We start from the raw sequence: 22,483 nt of genomic DNA, 5'->3' as shown, positions 1-22,483 counted from the left end.
ACAACTGGAGAGATTTGTGGAGTCCACAGGAGCTTTACATCCGGCTCAATCCGGATTTAGAACAGCATTCAGCACAGAAACTTCTCTTGTGGAAATTTCGGAGGCTATTAGGGAGTGTCTGGATGCAGGCGGCAAGGTGGCTCTGATCTTACTAGACCTCTCTGCCGCCTTCGATACGGTACCTCACCTTCAGCTCCTCTCCCGCCTGTCTGACATCGGTATTAATGGCACGGCCTGGGAATGGGTTAGATCCTTTTTGGATAACCGCTCCCAACAGGTGTGGATGCCCCCTTTCTCTTCATCAGATACCATGATAGCCACAGGTGTCCCTCAAGGGTCTACATTGAGCCCCCTTTTGTTCAATGTCTACCTTACCCCCCTGATCGGTATGGCGGAGAAGCTGGGTGCCAAAATTATGGTTTTTGCTGACGACACCCAGCTTCTCTTTACCTGGAAGGGGGATGATCTGCAAACGGAGGTGGCCCATCACTGCTTGTCAGCGGTCTTTTCATGGCTGGCCCAGGCCAGCCTGAAATGTAATGAAGAGAAATCAGAGGTGCTCCTCTATGGTCATTTTCCACCTGCTTTTAGAGAGTCTCTCTGGCCTCCCGGATTTCCTTGCCCCTCAGGAGATTGCGGTGTAGCAAAAAACCTGGGAATTTGGTTTGGGGGCGACTTAGGCTTCCATGAACAAATCATGCGTCTGGTAGGGGTGTGCTTTGGCACACTGAAAGCCCTGAGAAGATTTTTTCCCTTGCTTCCCCGCGCTGCCAGGGAGACGGTGGTCAGGGCACTAGTACTGGCACGCCTGGATTATGCCAATGCCCTTTACCTTGGCATCCCAGGGTACCGTCTGGGAAAATTACAGGTCAATCAGAACGCGGCAGTTAGGCTTGTTTTTAACAACCCCAGATGCCTTAGCGTGCATAAGCAGCTGAGCAATCTGCACTGGTTACCTGTTGCCCAGCGTGTGCATTTTAAAGCACTTACTATGACTCACAAGGCACTTCATGGTCAGGGCCCTGCCTATATCAGTTCCAGGCTCTCCCTCTACATTCCCAATCGTCCCTTGCGTTCAGCTATGCAAAGACGGCTGGTGATCCCTAGATTTTGGGGGGATGTCCTTTACACTCAAGGCCTCCACTCTCTGGAATGCGCTCCCTGATGATCTTCGGCATATCAAGGAACTGTCTACATTTAAAAAAAGGCTAAAAACTCATCTGTTTAAACAGTCCATTTAGTCCCTCCTGCCTCCCATGTCTACTGTTTCCCCTACGCGCCAGGACACTCTCGAGTAGCAGTGCGCGATATATAAATACCTTTATAACATAACATAACAATACTATAAAGCAATCGCACTGTCACTTACTTGGTATCCTGGCCGTCCAGTAGCTGCTGGTACGCATCGATTTCCATCTCCAAGCGGTTCTTTCCATCCAGGAGCGCCTTGTACTCCAGGCTCTGATGTTCCATGTTGCCCCGAAGGTCTATAAGCTGAGCTTCGTAATGGCTGACTTTAGACTGCATTTGCTGGAGCTGTGCTGAATAGCCGCCTTCGTTGTGAGCCAGTGGGGCATCTAAGCCGTTTTTCTGATGGTTCAAAGAGAAAATTGATAATTTAATCTAAGTTTCCGTTCACATGACGTCAGACAGCTGAAGAGGCTGAACTATCTGTCTTCCAGATCCAGCACTTATTGATATGACAGGATTGGTTTCACTCACTAGAAAGTAATGTAGCTCGAGGGGCCGAATCAAAATCTTGTTTGTGAGGGAGCAGTGATAAATCCTTCATTGAACGATTCTCTTTGCTCGTGGTGAATTCTCCAGCAGGGTCTCTTCTAACATACCCTTGCTAGATCAAATTTTTGCAGAGGATTCCTCACTGCTAGAAAATACTCCAAAAGAAGATTTACAAATTTCACTCAACCCTGCATCAGGCTCCTATTGACAGGTGTGCATCAGATTACAGAGCGTCTTCCAGACCACATCATTTTTATACTGGTGATTTCTTGACTGAAGCAAGCAGAGATAGATTTCTCATACCCCCGGCTGTCTTCTGAATTCTAACTAAAAACAGAAATATTTCCATTCTGATATGTTGCTCGCAGCATAAACACGCTACAGCATTAATCAGACTGTATGGTTCGGTGCTCAAGTAGTTCAAATTTAATTGATCAGAAAATCTCAGTACTAAAATAAACAATATAGGGCCATATGTAGGTAAATGGCATTTACCGAATCGTAAATACCGAATTTTACCGATTCGGTATTTACAATTCGGTAAATGCCATGTAGGTAATAATTCTTTAAATATTACCGAATCGGTAATATTCGGTAATTGACGAATCGGTATTTACCGATTCGGTAAATGCCATTGATTCCTATGGGCCTTGAGGCCCGTAGGAATCAATGGCAATTACCGATACCGATTCGGTATCTTTACCGATTTGTCAAGGGGGACAGGGTGTCACTTTGACACCCTGTTGTACCCCTGATTCTGGCTTGTGTGCAATGTGACACACATACATGCCCTTAGGGCATGTATGTGTGCCACATGGCCCAGGTGTACATGCACAGATGTGCATGTACACAGAAATTCGTTATTTACCATGCCATTGTATTTCATGGTAAATAACGAATTTCTAAGGGCCTGTGGCACTGTTTCCAGTGCCACCTACATCTCAAATTACCGATTCTGTACATTTACCGTTTCGGTAATTTACCGATTCGGTAAAATTACCGATTCGGTAAATATACAGAATCGGTAATTTTCTGGCCCCCTACATCTGGAATTACAAATACCGGTCGGTAACGGCCGAAATCGGCCATTACCGACCAGTATTTTGCCACCTACATATGGCCCCTAGTCTTCTGAAAGACATGGGAAGCAATGTTCTTACTTACAGGAGTCAGTCTGTGAATTGAGATATGCTGATATCATCTCGATGATATATAAAGCAATTTCTATATTTGACTCCTTAAGATCTAGTCAATATAAAAATCAGCAGCAGCTTTTTGTGTGAAGGTCAAGTTAAAAGATGAAGAAGATACCCTGGTGTTGTAATAGGAAAGACTGGTTTAATAATATTTAATTTACTTAATACCATATTTTTTAGGCAGCCTGGATATAGACAGCTGAATGCACATTTATCAAAATGTTGTGCAGTACAACAAGCCACCTTGCTGCGATGTGTGATAGGAAAAGGGCAGGAATGCACCATATTTAACATTATACAGTGAATACCTGTCCTTTCCTTGTGCTGGCACACAGTGTGCTGCCGAGCGCCAGTGTAGGCACCCTTGCACTGTTGTGCAACGGTGCCTGCGTTGCAAGCAGGATTGTTTTTGTGCAGGAAGGGACACCCTCCTGCACTAAAATAATTCCCTGAGGAATTTTCCTCTTTCTAAGTGTGCTCCAGAATGCAGCACAAATAGAAAGAGGAACAAGCATTTGCAATGCAATCGGTCTCGCCTTTGGGACCTTATATGTATTTAGCTATGCAGCACATTAGCCTGGGGGCTGAAACATCTACTGTTCTTTAACATGGAGGAAGCGTAAGCACCAAAATGGGTAACACGCCAGGTATTGGAACACATGGAGAGAAATATTGTCTTTAAGCAGGAAATGGTGTAGTCCAAAGTTTTGTTTTTAATATAAAAGCAGGGCCCTCAGTGGTAATATCACAGAAAATACAAGATTTGAAAAGAATATTATTGTCTACGGGTGCTCGTGGAAGACAATTTCTATGGACTGAAATATAGAGAATGCTAAAGTGATTCTGATATTTTATTGACCTCTGCAGGTCGTTTTCTATCAAGAAAGTTAAATATAGGCAGTGGAAAGAAAAGTTAAAAAACGAAAGTCCCTCAGCAGAAAGCAATTCTGGTATCTTACTGACCTCTGCGGGTCATTTTCTATCACAACAGTTACATAGAGGCAGTTGAACAGAAAAAGAAAGTCCCTAAGCGGAAGCAGACAAGTCCTAGGGCACATACACATATAAGTATATACTTAGGTATATACAAGAGGTCCCGAATGCTAGACCTAAAAAAGGATGAGCAATAAAGATATTTCTCCTTGTTGTGCCTCACCTGGAAAGGCGCAGAATTTTGATGCATTCCCAGATCTGGCAGTAATAGTAAATCTAGGAACGCACCAAAATCCATGTGTGGATGCAGAGGGATAGCCTCACTTCACCCATGGAATGACTCCCTAGGTTGGAGTAATGCAACACAGCGATTTACGCTGCATTGCGCTACTCCAGATTTATCAATCAACACAGGGCCATATAAGCTGGCCCAGCAATCTGTTGCGTGGCTTAAGAACAATGCAACTCTTTGATAAATTTGTCCCACAGTATTGAAAGCAATGGACTAACTTTAAAAGGTGGAATTAACTACAGCAAAAAATTCAGAGAATGGTCAAAGATCATCAACTTAGGGGGGGTGGCCAGCAGCATGGCCGGCTAGACGTGTCTGTCGGAGCTCCAGCCGAGCTGCGACTGAATCCGCCGTAATACTTTTCCCCAGACCACACAAACGGCACCCAGCGGCAGAGTAAGTACCCTAGTGCCTAGGGGAGTGCTGCGGCGGCGAGAACGAGTCGGCGGCGGCAGGGAAAAAGAGATTTAAATTCGTCCCCGTTGAAGCTCTCAGCGGACAAGATGGCGGCCGCGACGCCGGACGGACTTCGGTGCACCTAAGAGCCCAGCCGTGTCCCTGCAGAACAGGAGAAAGCCAGCGGAGACTCAGTGATCCGGAACCAAGCCAGGAGGTACCGTGAACACTTGCCAGATACCCGGAGGAGAGCCTGGGGAACACCCGACGACGGGCCGCCTTTACCAACATGGCGGCCGGCAGTGAGGAACGGCGGGTCTTCAATGCGCTCCCCGCGAGCCTGTGAGGCGGGGAAACACACAGGGCAACAGCCGGAGCAGTAGCGGTGCGGCCGAGAGAGGAGGCGGAGTGTGGCCGCGACCGCGAACGGAGGAACACCAGGACATGCTCGGAGAGAGCGGAAAGCGGCGCCCACACAGCGGCAGCGGCAGAGGGAGGTCCAGGTGAGGGGATAGCAGTGTTGGTGGCCGGGAGGTAAAGGCATGGTGTAGGCCTGTCAGAGACACACGGCCTCCCTGTTGCCCCCCCCCCCCCCCACCCCCCTGCCAGGGCGCTCAGTGACCATAGCACCGGAGCCCTGGCGCTCTGTGGAAGGAGGAGGCGCTCTAATCTGGGGCACTGCAGACTTGGACACTCGGGGCGCCTGGGGACATAAATACTGCGTTCCACACAGTGAACAGAACCAACCTTCTCCCCCCTGCCTGCTATTTACGGTGGAGAGACCTGGGGGATTGGAGGATAGAGAGGAGCTACGCGACTGAAGCAACGCAGTCAGGCAGTGCCGGGGGTTATTAAACGGTACGAACCTGCAGCCGGCGGTGCGACACTGCAGATAGCAAACACTTCCTGCTCAGATCTGCCCGCTAATTCGTCACTCCAGGGGTCGGTGACCGGCAGCTATGGGGAAACGAGACCCGGTTCCCAAACCCACGAAGCAGGGCCCCATGGACAACTTTGCGGCGCCACAGCATGTGGCGGAACAGCAGTCGATGCCACCTGGAGCGCAGACAGATACAGCAATGTTGATGGAGGCCATCCAGGCATCCAGGACGGACCTACAGGCATCTCGGACGGCCCTGGAGGCGAAAATTGGAGAGGTAGGATCCGAAGTGACGCTGCTGAGGCAAGATTTCCGAAATCTGACGGACAGAGTGGCGGCGACACAAACCAGGATGGCCGAAGTAGATACATCGATCACTGCACTGAAAAAAGATATGGCGGAGCTGCAGGCCTCACACCGTCAGCTGATGTGGAAGATGGACAATGCGGAAAATAGATCAAAACGCAACAACCTCCGCTTCGTGGGCTTTAGGGAAGGAATTGAGGGGAAGAACATGTCCTCCTTCCTCCACACCTGGTTGATAACAACTTTCCCGACGGCGCAGTTTTCCTCGTGTTTTGTCATCGAGAGGGCACACAGGGCCCTTCTAGCCAAACTGCCGGAAGGGGCACGACCGAGACCGGTTATAGCACGCTTCCTGAACTATGCGGATAGAGATCTGATCCTACGAGAAGCCAGGAAGATGGGGGAGATCCGTTTGGAGAATGCCATCATAATGATTTTCCAGGATTACAGCCAGGAAGTCGCGAAACAACGCCGCTCCTTCGACTCCGTGAAGGCAAAACTGAGGTCCTTAAACATAACGTACATGCTTCTCTTCCCCGCCACACTAAAGGTACTCTACAAGGACAAATCCATCTTCTTCGCACACCCGGAGGAGGCCTGGCAGTGGCTTGAGGAACGCCCTATCCTGAATAGTAGAGAGGCGGCTGGTCGGGAAGCCTTGGACAGATCGCTGCGGGAGAGACCGCGATGTGAGTTGCCAAAACCGCAGAGACGGAAAACGCGAAGGATAAGGAAACAGACCCCGGAGACACCATACTGAACCCGTGGTACAGACGACAGGAGAGGAGGCAGATCGGCGTCGCCGGGAAATGGCTCTGTGGCGGGCTCTAGATTCAGTGGCCTACGGCATGGAATCCGCTCGGAAGGAGACGAGGGTGATGACTCGGAGGGCCGCACATCCGGAGGAGAAGAGGAGGAGACAGTGGGCGATTCAGTACACCCGCTGGTCAAAGAGATACAGCAGTTGGAACAGGACTCCTCCGGGCAGGGACCCACCACGGACACTCAGGACTCTCACTCATGAACAGTGGTGGTCGGGGACCTGGGCGATCGCAGCTCGATGACAGGGAGCACGCAAGTTTGACACGCCCTTCATTGTTTCTTAAGTTTCTCATACTGTTTTTTGGTTTGTGATGGGAGGGATGTGTGGGAAGGCGACAGGCCTTCTCCCGTGGATAGTTCGATCTCATGTTGGGATACGACTGGAAGGGGAGGGAGGTGGGGAGGGGGCTGGAAGGAGGAAAGTTTTTGATGTCTCTCGAGTTGAGGTTAGAGAGGGACGGGGGGGAAGGGGGAGGGCAGTTAGCGTGCAGCAGCAGCACACCTTGAGACACCATACCACTCTTCCACCGCAGGGCCAAATCAGTACAGACATTAACCCTACACATTGAATACAGCACAAGTGGGTGATCAGGGGGTAACCATCTTGACATGGAATGTCAATGGACTAGGGTCAAAGGTCAAGAGAGGTCTGGTGAATACCTATATCAAGAGAGTGGCACCAGACGTCGTCCTGCTACAGGAGACCCACCTCAGGGGCAACAATTGTGCATTCCTAGCGAGGGGACGATACGTAACGTTAGCGCATGCAGGGTACACTTCAGACTCCAGGGGGGTGGCGATTCTCATACAGAAAACTGCCCCGTTCAGACTAACTCGATACTGGCTGGATCCGCAGGGGACCTATGTGGGGGTACAGGGGACTTGGAAGAGGCGTAGGTACACTATCATTTCGGTATACGCACCGCCGAAACTACAGGCGCGTACCCTCAAAGCAATCTTATTTATTTATTTATTATTTATTTATTATTTATTATAACACTTGTAGAGCGCGAACAAAGGCCCTTAGGCATCTCGGCGCTAGATAACTGAAATGTTTTTCCCATAAAGACACCAAAAAAACTGCAGGGTTCATCAGATGTTAAAAAGCCAGGTTTTAACGCTTTTTCGGAAAGACCAGAGGGAGGAACTGGTCCTTATCGATTGAGGGAGTGTGTTCCACAATCTTGGTGCCGCCACCAGAAATCGTCTGTCACCCCAGTTGACTGTTTTGGTGCGGGGGACCACCAGATCAAGGGAGCTAGAGGATCGCAGTGTTCTAGACGGGCAGTAGAGGATTAAGTTCTGGGTAAAGAACGCTGGTCCGGCATTATGTAAGGCCTTGTATATCAAGCACAATGCCTTAAACTTTATCCTCTTTTTCACCGGAAGCCAATGAAGTTGTCTTATGGTTGGTGAGACCGGTTGAAATTTCGGAATACGCCCTAGTAGCCTTGCCGCTGCATTTTGAATAGCCTGCATTTTGGCAAGCACTCTCTCCTGAGCACCCAGAAACAAGGCGTTACAGTAATCTAGGGTGGAGAGGACCAGAGCGCTCACCAGGGTTTTAGCAAGATGTTCAGGCAGAAAGGGCATAATTTTCTTGATGAGCCGAAGTTTGTAGAAGGCAGAGGAGGAGATCTGGTTGGCATGAGGTAGGAAATTCAAACGGTTGTCAAACATGACACCCAGATTCCTGACTTTGTCAACTGGGTCCGGAGGCTGGCCCATGGACAGGGGCCACCATGAAGAGGACCACTCTGGGGAGAGATTGCCGAAAACTACCACTTCAGATTTCTCGGAATTTAATTTCAGGCAGTTGTGGGCCATCCAACTGCTAATTGCCTGCATGCCCTGAGTAAGCATGTTGGCTCTTTGTGGCCCATCGTTCTTGACCCTAGGACCAATCACTTCCATCCTCATTGATACCGCGGACTCCATACAGATAGTGGGTGGTGACTTTAATGATGTCATGTGTGAAGCCCAGGATCGTACAGGGAATACGTGCAAAGGGGGGGCATGTTCAGCATTAGCACGACAAATGACCATCATAGGACTAACAGATGTTTGGAGGTGGCTTCACCCAACACACACGGCTTATTCGTTTTATTCCGGGGCACACAGGGTCTTTTCAAGAATAGACTACATATTCACATCTAGGCAAAACCTAACCTCGAGCGACAGGGCAGAATACAAAGCGAGGGGAATCTTGGACCACTCTCCACTATACGCACAGTTGGGACGGGAGAGGAGAGAGGGGGGGCGGAATGGCGCCTAGCGGCGTGGGACCTCCACACACCAGAGATACTACGTGGCGTCAGGGCTGACACCAGGGTATATGTGGCTGAAAATGAGGGATCGGTGGCCTTCGGGGTCACCTTTTGGGAAGCAATGAAGCCAACACTGAGGGATCGAATACAGAGTAGACTGGGTGAGGCACAACGGGCACAACAAGCTGAGGTGTCTAACCTGGAAAAGTCGATCTTGGCCCTTGAGGCGGAATACCAACAGGGGAAAGAGACGGGAGTGCTCAGACAATTACTTGATACACAACGACACTACAGGGAGCTGGCCTCCGATGAGGCACGGACTCAGTCATTGGCAACACTCCATCGATTATACGATGTGGGGGACAAATCCGGCAAACTCCTTGCGTGGCTTGGGAGAAAAGAGAGGGCGGCGAGATGGGTGGAACAGATCACAGCGGTGGATGGTAGACAGATGCGCACAGATGAGGACATAGCAGACGTATTCGCGTTATACTTTGAGCGTTACTGGGCGGAACACCTAGCTCCAATCAATGACTGGCTGCACGCAGCTGCGGATCACCCGACATATGCGCTGGAACGGTATAAAATGTCACCTAGAAATCTGTTGCATTATCTATACGGGGGGGGCGAGGCGGGCATCGCTTCTGCCGGCCACGGCGATCACGCTGAACGCCTGGGACAAGGCTACTAGAAGGATGGGATGGGCCAAGAGGCCTACCCGACAAACACCGCTGTGGCACTGCCAATGGTTGGGAGAACTCTGCAAGCTACGCGGCTTTCGGAGATGGGATGATATAGGAATCTCCACAATTGGAGATGTGGTAGCGCGGGGTGAGCTGAAGTCTTTTCAGGTACTCAGAAACAAGTTCGGGCTGCACAACACTCAGTTCTACAAATACACACAATTGAAACATGCGTGGAGGGCACAGAATATCACGCTAACGGATATTCCGGAAAATGCACCGTTAGAGGGTAGGCTACTCCAGGAGAGGGTCGTGGAAAGGGTGGTTTCCCTCACATATAAAACCCTGACAAACCACATGTTAGGAGACCTGGCTGGGCTCAGGAGAGTATGGGAGGCTGACGTGGGAGAATTGGAAGACCTGGACTGGGAGATTATCTTAATGCATCCCCGTGAGGTGGCGATAAAAACAAGGCTTCGTCTTATTCAACTGAATGTGTTACACAGAACCTATTTTGACAGGGTACGCCTCCTTAAAATGGGGAGAGTAGCAGATCCGACTTGCCTTAGGTGCCAACACCAGCGAGGAGATTTTTTCCACACGATATGGGCATGCGACACTATCCAAACATACTGGGGGCACATATTCACCGAACTAGATGAGGTCCTGGGAGTGACTTTGACAGGAGATCCAAAACTGGCTTTATTAGGCATGACCACTGAGGTAGACCTGCCACGCCCACTGCTTATTTTCTTGGTACTCGCACTGGTGGTGGCTAAGAGGGACATTGCCAAATATTGGGATGTGGCGGAAAGGCCGGACATTGAGGAGTGGAGAAGGGGCCTAGACCTCTACATGGCCACAGAAAGAGTAACCTATAGAGCTAGGGGATGCCCCAAGAAGTTTCGGAGAGTGTGGTCAAAATGGAGGCAATACCATGGGTTGGAGGGGGGCCACTGAGGGGGATTCCTGAAGGGAGGGAGGGTTTGAGACACCACTGAATTGGCAAAAAGATCCAACGTGGGCTATGTGAAAGATTGGCCAACTAGACTGATGTGAGGGGTCTAATGGACATCATGGACAGATTGGTGGCGCAAAGGGTCCGGGAGAGTGGGGGGGGAGGGGGGTGCTAGCTGCTCTGAAAGCACAGTTCTTATGTTCATGTTGTGGATATATCGGACAAACAAAGACTTGTGGAACCAAAAAGTTGCGCAAACAGTGGACAGAGGCGGAATGTTGATGCCCTGCCGGCTTCTGAGTGTATCGTTGTTTAATTCTTACTGATGCAACAATAAAAATATATTTATTTAAAAAAAAAAAAAGATCATCAACTTAGAATGTGGAGAGTCTGTGGAATACCCTTTTGAACTCAGTCTGCAGCATTAGTTCCAATCCCTGCAAACTGTGTCTTATTTCGACGATCTCGCTCTTCCCAGATTGCATCTGCTCAACATTGGCCCCAACTTCTTTCCGCAACTTTTCCCTCTATAAACCGAAGAGATGAAAAGAGTCATGAAAAAGCAAAAAAAGGCAGGCAACAGCTAATAAAGCATCTCATGTTTTAGAGAACATTATTTATAAGTTTATCAACGTACACTAGCAATGAACCTCGCTTCGGCTCCTCTACGGCTCTTGTCCGCCATGAACTCGTACTGTTCTCTCATTTCTGTGAGGACCTTAGTGAGGTCGGTTTCAGGAGCATTGTCCATCTCTGCAGTGACTGCTCATTTATTACTAATTGCTCCTTTTTAGAGCACCCCATAATGCCCTGAGAGGGCTATTTAATATTCTTTTTTTGTTATGTCTGTTGAAAGGGGGTGAGGCACCGCCAAACATTTTATTAGTGATGCGGGGGTGCTGAATGCATGACCCCAGGAGACCCTACCATATATTTTCAAAGCATTGCCTGGGCTGGAGCTTTTGCTCTACAGTTGGGAATGTGGCGCCGTTTAGGGTCTGGTTGTATAGTTACATTTTATGTGGACTGAAAATATACCCAAAATACAAACGGTTATCTAGTTGTTGCTCTCATGATTGAATTTTTGGAATGACAATATTAAAATATAGAGACAGAGACATGTTTGTTTTATTTTTTGTAACAAAATATTATGTCTCTGAGTAATTATTTATACATTTTACCCACAAAACGTAATAAAAACTATTTTTTAAAAGGAGTCCCATACATGTTTTTTGATAAACTTTTAATACATATTTTTAAATAATCAATATTAATAAACATTGCATTATGTATATTAATTAAATATAAATTCAAATAAAATTATTTGTGATTCATGAAGATGAAAGGTCTGCTTTGTATATAATAATATGCTCACCGTTTGATAAAGCAATAGGCTCACTTTTTACATTTCAGTGCTGCGGAAGCCATGCGACATGTAGGGTTGGCTGCTCAGATGCCAGCCCTTGCAGCCAACCCCATACTGTACCATGCACACTGCACAGGGGCTTGACTGCCTCCGGAGAGAGTGGAAGGGGTTGGATGTCCCTGGGCCAAATGTATTTTGGGGTCCCATATTCCGAACAGCTTTGAATTTATGATCCAATTTCAACTCTTTCATGCCATCTTTGGCCAGATCAGTGCACAGACACCCATGTCCAAATTTGAAATACATTTACGTATAATAATCAGAGATAGTTACATGCGTTTTCAGTATTTTAACACAGCAGCAGATCACTTACATTACTATAAATAATCTCTGTGACGCCCTCCCATTTCTCATATGTGAGGTCCTGTTTTGATCCAAAAGAACTTTTTCATGAATGTTGCAGTAATCATAAGCAAAACATTTCTCTGCAAAATGTCTGTAATAGACTCCTATTTATCACCCATATTAAAACAAATCGAGGGAAAATGGTATTTAAAACAATATGTTTAAGAATTATTCATGGTCACCAGGGCAAGACTGTCTGCAAAACAGAGCTGGCACTATCAGAGGTTCCCCTGAAAGACTGCTTGCCTGGGTCAGAGCCCACTTTGCCCATGCCTTAAAACATCTGTGTCCGTGAGGTCGACAGCCATGCGCTGCAGGGGGTGGGGGATGATGTCTGTGAGGGGTTGGCACAAGGGCCTGGCCTACGGCCAACTCCCAGTCATGCATGGCCGCAGGCTTTGCGCAGCAGGGGCTTCGCTGACATTTGAGATGTCATCAGTGATGTCATCAGTGATGTCACTGATCATGTCATGAGTGATGTAATATGTGATGTCATCAGCAGTGCATTGCGGGGGCAGGAGTTATAGTTAGCTCAACTAACTATTACGGCCTAATTTCTCTGGATTTGTACGAGTGAAATGTCCAACTAACTATAAAGTCCTGGAAACCTATGTTTTTTTTTAGTACATTTCTAATGTTTTTTAAGTGCAAATTTCTAGGTATAAAGGGCCTGTAACCTATGTTTTTTCAGTGACTTGTAAAGGTTTTTTAAATGAAAATTTCTAACTATAACGTCCCTGAAACCTATGGTTTTTCCAGTGAAGTGCCCACAGTTCCCACCAGTCCTTACCTTCTCAGTTTTGTATACATATATACTGTAGATATTGCAGACAATGAATGAATGGCTGGATGGAGTATGAAGATAGATAGATAGATAGATAGATAGATAGATAGATAGATAGATAGATAGATAGATAGATAGATAGATAGATAGATAGATAGATAGATAGATAGATAGATAGATAGATAGATAGATAGATAGATAGATAGATAGATAGATAGATCGTTTCCCCGACTCCTGGCTCTTGACCTTTTCGCCACAGTGTATGTGCGCCTCCAGCACCGGCAGCCCAGCCATCTCCGAGGATTATTGCTACGTGGCTGCCAGCAAGGTGCTCTACAGCTTCCCCACAGAGCTGGCACACAACATCGCCAGCTTCAGCCACTAACGCTAGCTGTGAGCCGGGGTTAGGACAATCCAGACACTGCCTTAAGCGCCTAGTGCGCCCAGGGACCTCAGTGCAACGCACCTGTGCCTACCATTACAAATGAGACTTTCTGCTCATACAAAAGAGCATGTGATTCCAAAATGTAACAGTGAAGATGTGGGGCGGACTAGTGGGATCTGGGGTGCCGGGAAGAATTCTTGACATGCCAGTTGGCCTCCCGGAGATTCTCCCTGTGTCCAAGACTGCCAGTCCGATGCACTCTACATGCAGACAGGACTGTGTGTGCCTCAGTTTGCGTGCATTGTCTATAACTGTGTGCCATGTAGAGCAGGATTACTCTATCCAGAAGTTGAGGGGACTTCACAGCAGCCTTTTTTAGTTTTCAACATTTCCCTTCTTGCACTTTCTAATCTGCACAAAACTTTCCTTGTTGATTCCCCTGAAACTGACCTGTGTGTCTTTTAAGTGTCTTTAAGTTCAATGGAGCGAAAGAAGGGCTGATTTGGTGCTTTCAGGAGAGGTGAAAAGTCAATTTTACAATTTGTAGATCTTTGATGAAGTAAAAAGAGCATAAAAATGAGGTTTGAGCGTCCGAACAATACAGTGAAAGGACTTTAAAAAAAAAAGACAAAAGCCAGCTTAACATATTATGCATTTTGACCTCCAGGGCCGCTGCCTTGCATTTTGAGGGGACTTGGCTCTGGAGACTTGGGCATTCAAAGGATAAGCATGATATTACTGTTTAATTTATTCAAAATGGTCCATTCAGATCAAAATTTATTTTTTGCACATAAAGAGTATATGATATTATTATGCGTGTAATAAAAATTAAAATTTTCAGACCTCGAATATTTTGTGCAAATAAAATGTTTAACATTTTGACTAAACTTATGGTTTCTGTATGGTTACTGTCGTGCCGCAGACAATGGCACTAGGACCCTGGGCACAGGGTGGGGGACACCGGACACCGGACACCACATCCGGTCAGGGGAGGGAACTAGGCGACATTCAGGAATAGGACCTTGAGGTGGGAGGTCGCGGGATTGCCACACTGCAATGCTGTAAATGATACAAAGAATAAAGGTACCTGAAATACTACCACTGCGTCCTGCGTATTTCCTGAGCAGAAGAACACGACATCTGGCGACGAGGGAGAACGAAGATCCATTTGCGTGCCGATCGTGGTAATAGCGATTTTAAACCAGTAGCCCACCCTGGATAGCGTCGTGTCCAATAAGAAGATTGAGGTGCCATTTGGAAGAGCAGAGAAGCGCAGCGACGCGGGAGCCCACCCCGACCGCCACGAAGTAAAGATCAAGTGATCCGGTAAGCGCTGCAGCACAAAGAAAGCGCGAAGTTTAAAGAGAAAGAATTCGCGAGAGTCTTGGCGGTCATTTTGGAACAAGGCGCGAGAGTCAATAGGAGCGAAGATTAGACGGACGGCCATTTTGAAGTCAGGCAGCGTCCCGATTGGCTACGAAATCCCGCGAGAATCACAGCGGCCATTTTGAAGTAAGGCATATAGACCAATAAGGAACGAGGAACAGCGTGGCGGCCATTTTAAGGCCAGTCAAAGCGCGAGCAGCACGAGAAAAGCACAATATAAGGGATCTAGAGGAAAATAAAAGGCAATAACAAGGAAAGAACAAGGAAAGAGAATAGGAAGTGAAAAAAGAGACAAACAAAGATAGAAAAAAGAGGTAAAGGACAATAAAGAAGGAAACAGTGAAAAAAAGAAATAAGAACACAAAGAAGCACAAGCAAATGCAACTGAGAGGCAACAGAGTATAAAGGCTCAAACAAGCACAGATAAAGGCAGAAAAGGCAACATTAGAGGCACAGAAAGGACAGTAATAAAAAAAAACGAAGGAGAAATGGCAGATCCGAAACCAAGTGCGCAATACAGAAGGCCACTACCATTCAGTCTATCTGAACCACAAACGGGAATAAGATGGGAAAAGTGGATCAGACGATTTGAAAACTATGTGGATGCAACTGACGTAACAACAGCCAAGAAATTAGGTTTATTTCTGAATTAGTAGGAGATGAAGTGGAGGACCTACTAGTGACACTGCCAAAAGAAGAAATTAACACCTATGACAAGCTAAAGGGGTGCCTAACAAATAAATGTCATCCCCAGAGAAATGTTGATTTCAAACGGTACAGCTGCATGATCGCATTTCAACAAGCAGACGAATCCCTGGACGACTTCGCAACGAGGTTGCGGAAACTAGTAACACATTATGACTTTGACAAATTCGATAACGAACAAGCAATAAGGCTGCGCATCATTGAAGGCTGTCGTGACATAGATTTTCGCACAAGGATCCTAAAAGAACCAATCTCACTGGAAAACATACTATCGCTGGGAAGGGCTGAATCCAGAGCTACAGTGCATGCCAAAGAAATGGAACGAGGTAAAGCAGGCATAGAACAGATTCAACGAATGACGAACAACAACTGCTCAGGAGGCTGGAAAAAAGAGAAGAGTGAACAGACGGCGAAGAAACAGCCGGAAGGAACATGTTACAGGTGCGGACTCGAGTTCCCACACAGAGGCCCATGCCCGGCCTTTGGCCAGACCTGCAGAAAGTGCAAGGGAAGAGATCGCTATGCTAGTGTGTGCCAAGGGAGGCAGTTCAGAAACGACAGAGGAAGGCCAGGAAGAGCAAGAATGCCAACAAGCAGATACATCAGGCATGTCGAGACAGGGGCAAGAAGCTCATCGATGGAGTCGGAAGGAGTGGAAGAAGAAGAAAAAAAGGAACGTTTATATCTAATGACAGATGTTACCACAGAGTCAGAAACGGAAGAGGAAGATAAAGAGGAAGATGAAGAAAGAATATGCCTGATAGACAAAAAGAAAATAAAGTCGGTGAACATAAAGGTGGGCCCACATGAGACAGAATTTGTCCTGGACAGTGGTGCAACGTGCAACATCATGTGCGTCTCTGAATATGAGAAAATGAAAGTAAAGCCGATTCTAAGACCATCTCGAGTCTGAGTATTCACGTGGGGGGTCAAAAGAGCAGTGATAAACCTAGGAAAATTCAAAGAAGAACTGATATACAAAGATCAAAGAACAACTGAAGAAATACACGTACTAAAAGGAGACATTCCGGCGCCATGCTTACTGAGCAATGTCACGGCTCAAGTAATGGGTCTCATGGCCATGACATACAACATGTCAGAAAAGAAAAACATTTTGAGAGAATACCCCAAGTTACTACAAGGGCTAGGAAAGCTCAAAGGCTCACAAATTACGCTGCACATTGACGAAACAGTGAGGCCGGTCGCACAACCCCACAGAAGAGTGCCGATACATCTGCAGCCACAGGTAGAGGAAGAGCTTGAAGCACTACTAAAACAGGACATAATAGAGCCAGCGGAAGGACCGACACCCTGGGTGTCGCCCATTGTGGCTGTCCCAAAGAAAGACACATCCAAAATAAGAATATGTGTGGACATGAGAATACCGAACAAGACCCTTGAACGTGAACGACATCCTGGACCACATTTGGATGACATGATCAGTTGTCTCACAGGCACAAGGCGTTTTTCCAAATTGGACCTGTGCAAAGGGTATCACCAACTAGAACTGGATCCTCAATCTCGGTATATCACAACATTCTCCACCCACCTAGGTCTGTTTAGATACAAACGTCTTAGCTTTGGGATCTCATCGGCTGCAGAAATATTTCAAGAAACAATAAGACAAATAATAAGGCCAATAAAGAACAGTTTAAATTACAGCGATGACATTCTAGTATTTGGCAAGTCAGACGAAGAGCATGACAAAGCTCTAAGAGAAGTGTGCTCACACCTAGAGCTGTCCGGTTTGACACTGAACGAAGATAAATGTGAGCTAGGGCAAAATGAACTAGTTTTATTCGGCCACATCTTCTCCTGAAAAGGAATGCGGCCGGATCATAGCAAGGTGGAAACACTGAAAAAAGCAAAGAAGCTAACAGACGTAGCAGAGATAAGGTCATTCCTTGGTCTAGCAAGCTACTGCGCAAGATACAAAGACTTTGCCACTGTAAGCACACCGCTAAGAGAGCTGGCAAAGCAAGGACAAAGTTTTGTGTGGACCGACGAATACAGCAAAGGGTTTGAGGAAATAAGAGAGGCTGTAACAGCAGTGGATCACCTGGCCCACTTCGACCCCAGACTATTCACAGAGTAACCAGTAGACGCAAGTCCGGTGGGACTAGGAGCTATACTGGCACCGCATCAACAAGGGAGGGACTCCCCAAGACACATAGTGGCCTACGGAAGCAAGAGCTTGTCGGAGGTCGAAAAAGGATACTCTCAACCAGAAAAAGAGAGTCTGGCAGTGGTATGGGCCTGCGAACATTACCATATGTTCATCTATGGGTAACCATTTACAATCATAACAGACCACCAGGCACTCACAACAATTTATGGTAATCCGAACGCGAAGATACCACCCAGGATAGAGAGATGGGGAATCAGGCTCATGGACTACAACTGCAAGATTATTCACAAGCCAGGAAAAGACCACAACCCAGCTGATTACGTGTCGCGGCACCCTCTGCCACAAGCATCACAAGCAACAACGATGGCAGAAGAATACCTCAACTTTGCACTGAAGCTCAGCACACCGACAACAATAACACTGGAAGAGCTGGAGTACGAGACAAAACGAGATCACACAATGCAGGAATCAATGAAGATCAGCAAAGATGGAGGCACGTGAACAGCAACAGTAATGAGGAAAGAGGGGTAGAGAAAGAAGAACTGCTAGCTTTCAAGAAAATAAGTGAAGAACTATCGGAATGTGGAAATGGAATATTAATGAGAGGCACTCGGATAGTGATGCCCCGGGCATTGAGGAGAAGGACAGTGGAGCTGGCGCATGAATCGCACAGAGGAATTGTAGCAACAAAAAAAATGCTGCGGGAAAAAGTGTGGTTTCCGGGACTAGACAACATGGTGGAAGAAATGGTGACGCGCTGTAACATTTGTCAAATAACAGGACAGTCATCAAAACCAGAACCGCTGCAAATGTCCCCACTACCGAAGGCAGTGTAGACAGAGCTGGCAGCAGATTTTTATGGGCCCCTGGAGACAGGCAGTTACCTGCTGGTAATCATCAATGAATTCTCCAGGTTCCCAATAGTGAGACCTGTCACATCAACATCAGCAAATGCAACACTGCCAGTGCTCGATGATGTGTTTGCAGCATGGGGCTCACCACAGACACTAAAATCGGACAACGGTCCGCCATTCTCAGGCGAAGAATTCAAGAGGTTCAAGGCATATCTGAATAACACTGCTGTGGCCACAGGCGAACGGCATGGCAGAACGGTTCATCTGGACAATCAAGAAGGCGATACAGAGGGCAAAACTGACACAAATATCAACTGGGCAGGCCCTATGTCAAGTACTAAGAGACTATCGCAACATCCCCCACAGCTCCACTGGGAGATGCCCTGCAGCACTAGTACTAGGGAGCTCAAGCAGAACGCGACTGCCACAAATAAAAGAAGTGGAGAAAACAGAACAAAAGGACATCGCGGCAAGAGACAAGGAACAGAAAGCGAAAATGAAAACATACGCAGATCAGAGAAGACATGCTGCCAGTCCAACGATAAAAGAAGGGAACACTGTGCTAGTGAAACAGAGACGAGTAAGAAAATCGGACAGCGCCTTCATAAAAGATCCTTTGAAGGTGACAGAAGTCAAGGGGCCAATGATCACGGCATCCGACGGTCAATATCACATCACGCGGAACAGCTCCCATTTCAGGGAACTGAAAACTGAAGAAAAAGAGACACCAAAGCAGGAACTAAAAGAAGACAGATCACAAACAGAATCACCAACTGACGTCAGAGAGCAAAGACCAAGAAGAGAGTGCAAGAAGACGAAAAGACTGATTGAGGATATGTAAAGAGATAGAAGCAGTGGACCCATAAAAGTCTGAGGGGTAGAGATCTCTCTCTCTCTCTCTCTCTCTCTCTGTTTCGTTCACAACAAAGGGGGAGATGTCGTGCCGCAGACAATGGCACTAGGACCCTGGGCACAGGGTTGGGGACAGGGGACACCGGACACCACATCCGGTCAGGGGAGGGAACGAGGCGACATTCAGGAATAGGACCTTGAGGTGGGAGGTCGCGGGATCGCCACACTGCAATGCTGTAAATGATACAAAGAATAAAGGTACCTGAAATACTACCACTGCGTCCTGCGTATTTCCTGAGCAGAAGAACACGACAGTTACTTTCTATTTACACACATTTAAGTTATAAAAACAGTGGAGGGAGTTCTATGCAGTGCGGTGGCCCTGAAGGTTCGAGAGCTGGTGCTCTTGGAGCGGCTATATTAGTGCTCTTAACATACAGTAATTAGGTGTGTTGACTGCCACTCAGTTTTAAACCAGAAGCCATCCAAGGAGCAGCGCAGCCAGTGGTGAAACCGGAAGGTGGTTTCAGATTTGCAGTTACCTGTGGTGGTGCCCACCCATCTACTTATCTGCAAATCGAAAGGGTCTCTTTTTGTTTCCCAGTGACTAAACATCAGCCGGCGACAGGCTTTCAAAGAGAGGTGATTAAAGCGATCAATAAAGGGACAGTTGGTGAGAGGAAGCAGTGAGCTGCAGGTGGGACCCCGCCCCAGGGATCCCCTTGGGGAAATGACACAGTGCTTGGCAGGAGCCCGGCAGCCCCCGGCCAATGGCTCACATTCTATGTGTCAGAGAATCAGGGCAGATGTTGGAAATGAGGCTGTCCGCGGCCCACTTCGGGGGGGCCCCCATAGGAGGGCCGTCACCAAAGTGCCACATGAGGGCACGAACCCGACAGGTCTAGTGTTTGACCCCCCTGGGGGTCTGGTGCTACCTGCCTTATTTGCGGCGCGCCAGTGGAGGGGGGCAGGTATATCTATCTTCCCGCCCATCTGGCTATCCTTTTTGCTTGCTCATCGTGTCCCCTGGTCTGGCAACTCCAAGTGCGTCTGTTTTGGTTGCAGTGAGGGCGGAGGCATGGTCTTCCCCACTCTACCCTACTTCCCCTTTTGTACTTGGCTGTAGCCTCCTGGTTGGGGAGCCTAGTTGCTCGGGTGGAACTGGGCGGGAGTGCGGGGTCGGTATCTGGCCTCCAGTGTGGTGTTTGTGGGGAACAGTTGAGCTCGGGGTTTGTGAGTCACGTCCCCATCAGGGACACATGCTCTCTCACTGCTGTTTTGACATGGCTCCGGGGTGGTTGTGTGGACAGTTGAAGGAGACCGTTATGGGTTTCACTGCCTTGGGTTCGGAGCGGGCGCTGTATATGGCTGCAGCCAGTGCAGAACGTGTTTCTGGGTGGGAGAGGACAGGCTTCCCTTTCATTAATTTTGGAGGGGGCGGGTTTCTCCTGTGCCCCTACTCCCTCCTGCGGTAGGGTCATGGTTTGAATGATCGCCAGGAGCGATGGGGCGGAGCGGCAAACTGCAAGCTGTCTGTCGCGGACCCCCTTTCCTGTTTTGCAGTGTGTGCTCAGGGGGCATGTTTTGGAGCTGCCAGGGTGGAGCCTAGCAGCACCTTGGAGTGTGTAGTAAATTACTTCTTTACTGTTCTCCACTGAATAGCTCTGCAGAATGTACCATGACATCCTTGGAAGCCTGGGTGTCTCTCTGTGTTTATAGACCTACATCTGTACCGTCTATCTTCTCCTATTCATCTATCCTAGAAGCAAGCTACAATAAAGGATTATCTACTTATACAGCTGGACTGTGTATCTTCCTTTACAACAGAGTGCAAGGGGGCTGAGGCGTGACAGCGCGAGTGCCGTGGGGCCCGTTGCTCACAGGGCTGTTTGGTGCAGAGAGGTGTGCCTTCTGGGCTCTGGGGCTGGTGTGGGTGCTTAAGGAGACTATCATATGCAGGTAGGATGGCGTGTGTGTCATGGGATCAACAGACACCTTTGGGTTGTCCCTGTCGAGTTTATGCGGGGTGTGGTTTTGTTTGTGGATGGTTAGTGAGATGTCCAGATATTGTGGGCAGGAATTGTGTTTGGCAGTGGCAGTCTTGTGTCCACCACGTGGATGGCGGCTTTGGGTGGGTTGAGGGTGCACTGGAGGCACCCGGAGGTGGCACGGCCATCTTGCTTGGGGGAGTTGGCAATTTCTGATCTTGCCCGGAGAGACTGCCAGTGTACCCAGAAGGGGCCGCTTTATTTGTGGCGGGCTGTGCTCAATGAGTGAGCGCTCAAATCTATTTGTTTTGATTTTATTTATAAAGCGCACACATCATCCCCAGGGGTATGTCTCTGAGTGAAATAAGGGAGTCTCTCTCAGAAGGAGTGCAAGCAGATGTTTCTATGAATGAACGAAGTTTGTTATGGTTATTAGAGTGGGACTGAGCCACTGTACTGCAAATAAATGTTCATTCATTCAGCCTTTGCAAGGCTATGCTGTGCAGCATTTGTCACTGGCCTAGCTTGCAATTTTTGTTCTCAGGGTGAGGTTGCTGCGGGGTCTGGGCATGGTCCATGTTTGCTTGCTCTGTGCAAACCATATCCTGCCTTTTGGTGACAAAAACAGGCTTTGCCAGGCTTGTGCGCCGGGACAGAGGGAAGTGCATTCTAGAAATGTGCTTTCTGCAGCTTTCTCTCGCTCATTGTGCAGGTTGCGCTTCCTGAGCGCAGCAGCCCTACCCATAATACAGGGGTCCCCAAACCGGTCCTGGAGGGCCGGATCCATGCCAGATTTTTAAAATTACTACATGTATCTCAATGGGGATATCCAAAAAATCTGACATGGATCCGGCCCTCCAGGACCGGTTTGGAGACCCCTGCCATAATAGAACATGGTGGCGCGGCCCAGGAGCAGTAACATAAAGTGAAGAGGGCTCTCTTCAAGGTGGCATGTTGCGCTTTGTCGGTTAAGGTGAGTGGGGGGTCCTTTGGTGGCTATGGCTCTTGTACCACGGGTGGCCTCCTGCCTGGCTGGCTGGCTGGCTCGTTTTGCCCGGTTGAGCATGGTGTAACCACTGGCTATGGCCACCACTTATTGCACGGTTTGTTTGGGGGTGGGGAGGACAAAGAGAAACCAATTTGATTTATTTAGTCAT

The 22,483-nt window shown here is 48.0% G+C and overlaps 1 protein-coding gene across 1 annotated transcript in view; it reads right to left on the bottom strand.

The window, feature by feature from the left end:
- The window catches only part of LOC147717232 (keratin, type I cytoskeletal 19-like), a 51,278-nt gene that overhangs the window by 7,202 nt on the left and 21,593 nt on the right, over positions 1-22,483 (bottom strand). Inside the window, exons 2-3 of the mRNA XM_086924180.1 lie at positions 10,875-11,000; positions 1,370-1,590 (exon numbers count right to left, since the gene is read on the bottom strand). Of these exons, the coding sequence (XP_086780306.1) occupies positions 1,370-1,590; positions 10,875-11,000 (347 nt within the window). The remainder of the gene's footprint in view (positions 1-1,369; positions 1,591-10,874; positions 11,001-22,483) is intronic.

Source organism: Lissotriton vulgaris, chromosome 5 (genome assembly GCF_964263255.1).
Source record: "Lissotriton vulgaris chromosome 5, aLisVul1.2, whole genome shotgun sequence".
Lineage (NCBI taxonomy): Eukaryota > Metazoa > Chordata > Amphibia > Caudata > Salamandridae > Lissotriton > Lissotriton vulgaris.
The sequence above is the reverse complement of the archived record's forward strand: the minus strand, read 5'-3'. Positions and strand labels throughout refer to the sequence as shown.